This window comes from Ciona intestinalis, chromosome 5, assembly GCF_000224145.3.
Source record: "Ciona intestinalis chromosome 5, KH, whole genome shotgun sequence".
Classification (NCBI taxonomy): domain Eukaryota; kingdom Metazoa; phylum Chordata; class Ascidiacea; order Phlebobranchia; family Cionidae; genus Ciona; species Ciona intestinalis.
The window spans coordinates 4987523-4996690 of record NC_020170.2 but is presented as its reverse complement, the minus strand read 5'-3'; the positions used below and the strand labels follow the sequence as shown (position 1 = coordinate 4996690).

Genomic DNA, 9168 nt, shown 5'->3' with positions numbered 1-9168 from the left:
TACGTGTGTATTACTACTATTAATGAGTTATTGCGGTTGTCCCGAATGCAAAACACAACGGGTTGAAATATTTTAGGGTAACCGTATAATGGGCAACGAAGGGAAAACAATTGTAGTTGATATGATAGTGCTGTGGTATTGCATGCAATTACAACACCGACAAATGACCGTATGCAGAGCACGACTATTTTAGAACAACCGGCAAAGCAGCGGTTTGGCGCTAATGTAATGCTCGGCAAATTATGACCGACCTACTTAAATAGAAATTTTATTGCACAAGTATTAGCAGGATACTGTCAGTAATTGCACGACGACTGAAGCAATGATTGTAAGCGCTGGCTTAAATTACCGCTCCTCGGATCAAGGGTATGGGAGCTTAAACCTACGCGGGGCAATAGGCTCGGGTCGATACAGTCACGTGAAACGGTGAAAGCCCTTTGATACTGCTGCTAGCATAGAGCGCTGTGCTGTACTATCTCCGCGAAAGGTTCAATTTCTGAGTTTCGAAGCGCTACCATTAAGTGGAAGTGCAATGACGTCATTCGGAAGGCGATTCGGGCGTAGGCTGCGCAACCGCGGTTCGATAAATGGCGAATTACAGCATTCTGCGATGCCACTGCGGTAGAAATTGGCACTGGAAGGGATAATTTACAACAGTAATTTGCTACTACTGTATCTTGAAACCACTTATTCAAACGGCATCTGCTCGTTGACAGACGTAGGACAATAACATACTCTATGTCAAGGTGTATGTTTTTTAGGTACAAGGGAAACATGAACAATAAACAACATTAGTCATTTAAGGGGAAAAGGCTTATATTTAACTATAGTTAATCTTGTTGTACAGGTTATACCTAACGTGGCGCAATGTAATGCTATGGCCGAGGGCAAGTAAAGGTCACATGTGACGTCACGAATGATCGCCACGGACCACGAATTAGGCAAGCGGCAATTAGCGAGCGTGTGCGAAATATCTAAAGCGCATATCGGGCTCTAGGTTCAATGGATTAGGTTCTGTTTAAAGGGCGGCGAAATAAGATCTTTTAAACACGCTGGTTTCAATATCATAACACGGTGTACGCACGACACCCGATACATTTGGTTGGAATATAATAGTGGGATCTGTATTGTGTTTTCGAATCGGTGGTCGAGTATAATAGGGAGCATAAGGATATGAAATGGTGATCTGTAATCGCGGTTCTTTGACTGCCAAGAGCGATATAACGTTGAGCGAGCGTTTGCTATTGTGTTTGTTTATGACACAAGAAAACCGGCCCGGGCACAGCACTAAGCGTACTTGCGGTGGGCCGTGGCTTAAGTATACAAATGCAACATGAGTATAAGCTGGATGAAAACGGGCTGTACAAGCTACAGTAATCAATTGATTAGATGCGCCGACTGAGCTGAATGTGTGATACGCGTGCCGTATACCCAAAGGCAACGACCGGATTAAGAAGTATAACAATTACCAAAGCAGAATTATCCGTGGTTAGAAAATACGACTTTAAAGTCGATTTTTGTCTAGAGATTTATTGTTTTTGTAACAGCAATGTTAAAGCACTGAATCTCTAAACGTCAAACACATTATGAATATGAATCATAAAAACAACGTTCAAAATATCAAAACCAAACTCAAAATAGATTGCATGTTAAGGTAAAAACTCGAAACATGAAAAAAATCAAAACTCTAAAAATGATTTCCTATGTTACATTTTATAAAACATAAAAACAAAAAGTTAAAATATGACTTACTAATTGCTGGGGATGTAAGACTAGCAAGGCTGCCACGTCGAGCCAAAGCCTGGTCAGACATTTGGCGTTGAAATCTCAAACCTCGAGGTACACAAGACCCAAAGTCGTGAACTGAGGCTGAAGTGTGCATTGTGCTTCTTGTTTCGGTGGAATATGGCAAGGCGAAGTCCGTATCAACCTGGTGGGTGGTGATAAGGTAATTGCAATATATGGTGGATCGATATTCGGTATTGGTTGGCGGATTTTAGATACTTATATATGGGGACTGTGCAGAGGCGCGTAAGCGGCAGCTATTTCATAGAAGAGCAACTGTTGCACTGTACACAGACGAATGATTGGCCAAAAAAGGATTATACCAAAAAAATACAACAAAAAGCGGTAAAACCTTAGACATTCCAAAGAGCAGTACAATTTGCCATATAAGGGCTTTAATTAATACCGGGTGAAGGCGGCGTTAAGGGGGAGGATGGTTCGTTAATAATAATTACGCGGCTGACTGGATAAAGTGCACAGTCGGTGCAATTAGCGAAGATTCGTCGATGGGGCTTGAGATAGGTTAAGTGCCTCAACTTACATGATCACTTGACGATGTTGGGGTCACTGTTATAAGCGGTAATGTGGTGATGGAAAATCGAGGGAGATCAAGTTTTAACCGGCGACGACTGGCTAAAAGCGACTTTGTCGGGCTTAAACGACATACTACAATATCTGTCGAATCCATAGAGTGCGACTGCCCGCTGACTAACATATCAAACTTTTTAGTCGTCGTCTGTTAAACAAATCCTAAATCCTTGGCTGTTATGATTCTTTATGAAGCATGATGTTTCCTATGTACTGCAAAAATACTTAACTCCCAAGGACCAACGAGCTGTCATCGCCAGTTTTTGCATGTGTGGACCAACGTAGTGGCTTGTGAAAACATAGGTTCCAATCAATAAGAATCAATAAAAACGCACAGGTGAACACACACTAAGCTGGTGCCTGTACAATATATGCAATAACAAGCTAATAAAAGAACTGCAACATATATATCCGTTTGTAGGGAACTGGAATTTACATAACATGCCTGCGAATGGTCATAACTGTCTGACTGGCAACTCTACGATTATAAGAGCGCTGGAAAACTGATATTCGGATTAGATAAATATTTGCCTATACTGCTTTATAGCATACCAGCTGAAAACAAATTCCAGTTACACAAAGGCAGTTCGCCCAGGAACGCAGATACTGCCTACGAGCTACGTCACTGTGAAAACATAACACAGCTGCGTCACTCTTAAAAACGGTGGGTGCAGGTCGAAACTGAGCCTATGCGGTATTTACAGAACAATAATACGGATCTTGTGCGGTGGTATGGACACCACAACAGGAAAATTACCTCAGTATGTTATTGAGCATCAGTTTGGGATGTAGGTTTAAACGTAAATGTATTATAGTTGGTAATGACTATTGTTTAGCATAGCTGTATTAGAAAAATGCGTTTTAACCTGTAGTTTAGCAGTTATTATTGGTCGTTATAGCGCATTTATAAGTTTTAAAACCATGGATGTTAACAACAAAAGACATAACATCAGGTATTGACAGCACAGCAGGGGATAGGACCAGTCATAAAGTAATAAAACATCACAACACCAGTTCTGGCATATTATTATTACCAACATGATGGTAACTGCTGACTAAAAGCATATTTTGAAAAGTTTTGAAGTTGGGACTAAATTGTATATTTTAAATGTATACGTGTTGTTCTTCCATTTCAAAGTCTTGAATTAGCCTAATTGAATTCCAATTTCCTGGAACGGTGCATAAACTATCTGTTCTTTTTTAAATTGGTTTGCATTTTAAAGTCCAGGGTGATTTTGTCAAAAACATAGCAAAGAATGGACCAGGTAATAAAGATTAAAAAGCAGTACAGAGGGTAAGGCTAGAGAGAAGAACATAAGAAGTAGCTGGTCCTTCAAGGACCTCAACCTGCTGATTAAATCTTACATACCTTTATTGTTAAGCAATTAGTGAATGTTTGGCGGATTCGTTTTAACTAAATTACGGGAAGCAATTGGAAAGTAATGTACGGACATAGAATCAGCCTCTGCTTGCTGAATTATTCATATAAAGAACAACCTTATGCCCACTAATTAGTAAACATGGGAATTACCTTTAGGTTCTTATAATCTTCTTTTGAAACATCGACAGAAAATCGGATTCTTAGTTTTTCTAGCGCGGCAACCAGGTCGGTAATATCTCTTTGGTTTGTCAACCCATACTCATTCTGCAATGAAAACAAATTTCCTTTCAAAACAGGATTTAGTTTATATAAGTTAGAGCAAAATAGGGAAATGATAAAGGAGAACTTTCAAATTACTTTGGGAGAAGGGGACATATCATTTGTAACCTTTGTAACGAGGGGCACGTTTATTTATACTGAATCAAAACTGCATGCAGCCATGCAACTTGTATGACCTTAAAATTGAAGGCAACACATACACAGTTATAATATGAAAAATTAATTAAACATATAACCAAACTGTTATAGATTATTTGTTACAATGATTTACAATTTGAATCTTTGCAAAAATATTTTCTACAAGCTCCAAGCTCCTCTTCACAACTTACGAAATTAATTCTGCTATATAGTCATACTCATAACATAACATGTAACTTCTGCTTAACAAATTAAACAGGCCTGCAATTTAATTTGATCTACACTACACCCTACACGTCCTAATTACAAGTGAGGCCCAACAAGTAGCCTGACAAGATTAGCAGCATAGACCTCTATTTGAACAAGGCATCAGCAAATATCATTATAGCAAATGAGTCAACAACAGTAGTTGCCCCTGCAGTAACATACAGCAACCAATGAGCATTTAGCAATTTTCAATTAGAAGCCACTATTCTCAACAGACTTCGTCGCTTACTTTAATATTTACTGCTGCGATATATTCCTAATTTGGCAAACATGTAATTTAAGTTTTTTCTCCTAGCTTAAGAATTGACATGCCAGACGCTTGAAATAATTGAAATTGGTAAATATCATTTTAAAATCTTCTGCAAAACATGGCTTTCTTTTAAGATTGTTTTGTTGATTTTAAAAAATGACATCATAACACTCGTGAATAATTTAAGCCTTAGCAATATATGAGCTACTTGTTTTAAGTTGGTAATTAAAGCTCTCTATGTTCAAACACTTTTACTATATTTACACTAGACTCCAGCCTGAATTAAAAAAAACACTTTCACGAATATAAATAGCCTATAGTAGTGTAGAGGCACAGTCTGAATTTATTTTTGCATTCACTTTTCTTCTAATGCTAAAGGGGTAATAATACTGAAGAATGATCAAAACTTGTTACTTAATAAACCTGTCTTACCTATGGGTCATTAAAACATGAACTGATGATCCATAACATGCACTATGTAGTTATTAATCTGTTTGTAAACTAATGTGCCCAGTCTTATACAGCAGTTACTTACTACATCACAGTATAAATCATAAGAACAGCATGTATGACCAGGCTGTGTTATTCACCACATGATACAAGCTAAGTTATTTATCTAAACAGTGATGACAGATCTAATAGTGATTTACGTATACCTCGCATTTAAAATTAGCTACCAAATTGACCCCTGAGACCTGAGCAGCCATACCGCATAAATTATCTCCTCAACTTTATTTAGAAGTACCGGAAGGAAAGCAACAACTGATGCTCATCACAACCACTCTAAATGTCATTCAATTTTCCACTTCCTAGTTATAGACTCTTACCTTAGGTGTAAACAAGAGCCTACCAACGTTATATCATGCACAAGATATTACTAATGGATCTGAGACTTATACAGTTAATGTTTATGAAACTGTTTTATACATTTTAAGTTTTACTTTTTTATATATAAAGTGGTATAGTATTTTTATATTTTTCTCGGTTCTTATATAAATATTGGTGTAAAATTTCCTACTATGAATAAAGCTGCAAAGTTGCAACCACCTTCTCCACCGAGCCAAATTCCTAACCTTTAGTGTGCTAGTACATAGTTTGTATGTATGGCCATGATGCACCTTTAAGGTAAATTAAGAACACTTCTACAAATAAGTAAATACACACAATAATAATTCAGAATATGTTCATAACCATGCAAATCCACATAAAAATATTAAAGAATGTCTTTACAAGTATGTAAATGCACACACAGTGTTTATTATTCACAAGTACCTGTAGTTCATATTTGGTTAGTTGAATAAACTTCTTTACAGTAAAGTTAAGCGGAAATATCCCTCGTAGTCTGGAGACTCCAACAGTTGACAGGCAGTGAAACAAATCATCAGAGTGCAAAATACTAAGCAAATTTAACATCAATTAGGAAAAGAAAGGAGGAAAATAGGATATGAAACGATAACGAATGTTTATTGCTAAATACCAGTAAGCTCATTAGCTCACTTTATAGATGATTATAGTTGCTCAGTGCCTTGTTCTGTTACATTCGTAATGGTAAAAACCAAAAACTGTATCTATAATCTATATGGTAGCCCATTTTACAGTTTTCGAAACAGTATAACAATTCTGGAGTAACAGTTGATTAAAGACAAACCTGATATTGGAAATAAAGCAATCATTGGCCTATTAACTTTATTCTACACACAAGACTTACCTTTGGTGCAATGGACTAATATCTGATGATCTTCGTTGATGGCAGTTTATGATTGATTTATTCATTTTGTCGTTGGAGCTCTCGTCACCTCTTGAACATCATTGTTGCATGCATACGTGTAACGCTCCAAAGCACATAACAAAAAACTGTAACAAAAAAACTCTCTTAAAAATACAGACTTTGACAGAAAGCAGAACAAACTGTCAGAAGCATCCATTATTTAGTTTTATAGCCACATAATAACAGCAGAGGAACATATAAAATGATGTTATCGTCATTAAATATAAAAGCAGAGATAGCCCCTACGTCAACTGAGTCATTACCAGACAACAAAAACAAGTTTAACTAAGACTAAGTACAGTTAGCGTCGTAAGCCATGTCTGGAGTCATCAATTAAACCATCAACAGCACAAAGCAAGCCAAAAAATGTACTTACATGCATTGCAAACATTTTGTGACAATTTAGCATGAATTTTTTTGTCAATTATATATATATATATATATAAAAATTAAGACACATTACATACATATACATTTATTATAAACCAAAAACCTCCCACAAAAACTAAGCTTACATTTAAACATGATTTTTAAGCATTTAAAAAATAGAAAACAAATTCTTCAATTAAACTTTTTTACCGAGCATATGCTATACCACTAGGGCAGATAAGCAACTATTACAAATATTTTATAAGAAATTTATATAAATAATACAGTAGGCAACCTAACAATCCTAATAAAATCTTAATGTCTTTAGATAGTCATAAGCATAAGAAGCCCTTACATTTTAAACGAAAGGCATCTTCACATGATACATCTTATTGAAGACTTAAAAGACACTGATTGAACTTGGGAAACAGCACTACACTTTTAAAACAGCCAACCTTCAAAACTGAGGGCTGCTAGTCCAGTGCCAAACACTGGTTTAACTTATTAAGGCTGCATTCCTGTAGGCTGTATACACAACAGACCCATTACCTATTTCTTTAGCCAAATTCTAGAAACAACAAACATTTAGTGATTATTTAGAATATTATAGAGCAGAAGATAGCAATACACTAGAATAATTTGCAAAATTAAATCAATTGTGTACCCATTTTAAAAAGGCAAGTGGTCAATCCTATATAGGTAATGAAGAGGCAGACTTGCTTATTTTTTAAAAAATCTTTAATATTATAACCCTAATGATTTCTTAAGTAGCTGTGAAATCGCTAAGTAAACACTAAATAAACAGTGCTCTATCACAGAAGACACAGACCATAACATAACTTATTGTACAGCTTATACTGCTTCAGTGCTTAACCATTAATGTTATGGTAAGTGACAAAACTGTATACTGCTATTTCTTCACCAGATGGTTTGACGGAAAATGCGCCACCTCACGAACATATAATTTCAAGATGAAAATGCTCAGCACGTTTTTCCTGATCAAAGCTCACATTGACAGCTTACCAAACACCAGGAAACATAAATGAACTTGGCTGGTGTGAAAAAAAAAACCAAAATCTCCAAGCATCAGCTACTGCGATTATTTACAGCGAAATACAAATGTATGAAGATATGTTACCGTCTTAGTGAAAATATAGTTTGTTTTTGTAAATCTTAGTGAATTATAAACGCTAATAAGACACATAAATTACAATTACATAAATAAAAATCTTTAATTACAAGACATGGGACTATACAAAGAAGACGGAAAAATTTTTCCGCTAGAGGCGGTAATTATTTAAATTAAAAAATACGGAAAAACGAACAAAACAGCACTACAAAGTGTTAATAAGTGTAAAACAAATTAATTAAATAATGAAAATACCTTTCTAAATACATAAAACACTAGTAAGAACATATTTCCCACATTAGGTCGGTTATATACGCTCTTTCGTTGTGATTACTGTCGTCGAGTCTGTAGTGTAGCGGTTTGCGTGCGGTCGTAAAAACTCTCTTTGTCTCATTTTTACCGGGTTCGAGTCCCGTACAGTGGAATACTTTTTTATATTTTTTTTTCAAGTTTTTTTTGTTTGACGAGTTTGGGGTTAGGGGTTAGGGATTAAGGGTTAGGGGTTAGTGTTAGGGGTTTATATCTTATGTGTATAAACCGTGAAACTAACTGCTCCCCATAAAATAGAGAAACGAATTTGTCATCGCCTCCTAGCGGAAAATTTTTTCCGTCTTCTCTGTATAGCTCCATGTAATTACAAGTTCTTGCTCTTATCTTCAGACACTAAACAATTTTACTTCCGCGAGGTGGCGCAACAGAGTTAAGCGAAACGTTAAAAAATGTTTAAATTAGTTTGGCCTCCTGAGCACATATCTCATGCTAATTTAAATGAAAATTAACGACGAGGTGCTAAATCACAACAATAAAGCAAACTCTGAAGGATTCTCTGAGTTTGCTAAGTTCATAGCTATTGTGATATGGAGCAACTAAATCATATTTGAGTCTATATTTGATACCGACTATAGGGTACCATGTTAAAATGATAAAGAATGAATAAATGAAAACCCTATAACTTCCGAGTTGGAGGTAGACGCGCTAAGCAATGTGTCGCGGGACCACAAAGTACTATATACATACATATCAATGAAATACTTTATTATACAAAACAATCTAAACGAACAAGTATGGTACATCACATGTGCGTAGGAATCAAGTGTCCTTATAGGCTGTAGGGCTACTACAAATCAAGAACAATTTTAATTGCACTTGAACAAAAGAACCAATGAATTACATGTGACTAGTTTAAATAAAATGTAGGCTACTAACATTCGTAC

At 36.0% G+C, this 9168-nt stretch overlaps 1 protein-coding gene across 1 annotated transcript; it reads right to left on the bottom strand.

Annotated features, from left to right (window-relative positions):
• Positions 1-1534: 1534 nt before the first annotated feature.
• Positions 1535-7319, bottom strand: LOC113474245. The gene is made up of 5 exons (XM_026834550.1): positions 7181-7319; positions 6397-6542; positions 5961-6084; positions 3905-4018; positions 1535-1930 (listed from the first exon to the last, which is right to left on the bottom strand). Exons 2-5 carry the CDS (start codon positions 6459-6461, stop codon positions 1688-1690), a joined length of 546 nt encoding a protein of 181 aa, XP_026690351.1. The 5' UTR covers positions 6462-6542; positions 7181-7319; the 3' UTR covers positions 1535-1687.
• Positions 7320-9168: the final 1849 nt, after the last annotated feature.

Bases quoted from the DNA above. Each gene is read 5' to 3' on its own strand.
- LOC113474245 (XM_026834550.1), bottom strand. From the start codon at position 6,461: ATGAATAAATCAATCATAAACTGCCATCAACGAAGATCATCAGATATT. The intron at 6,085-6,396 runs GTAAGTCTTGTG...AAATTTGCTTAG, and splicing joins ATTAGTCCATTGCACCAAAG to TATTTTGCACTCTGATGATT. The intron at 1,931-3,904 runs GTAATTCCCATG...ACCACCCACCAG, and splicing joins AAGATTATAAGAACCTAAAG to GTTGATACGGACTTCGCCTT.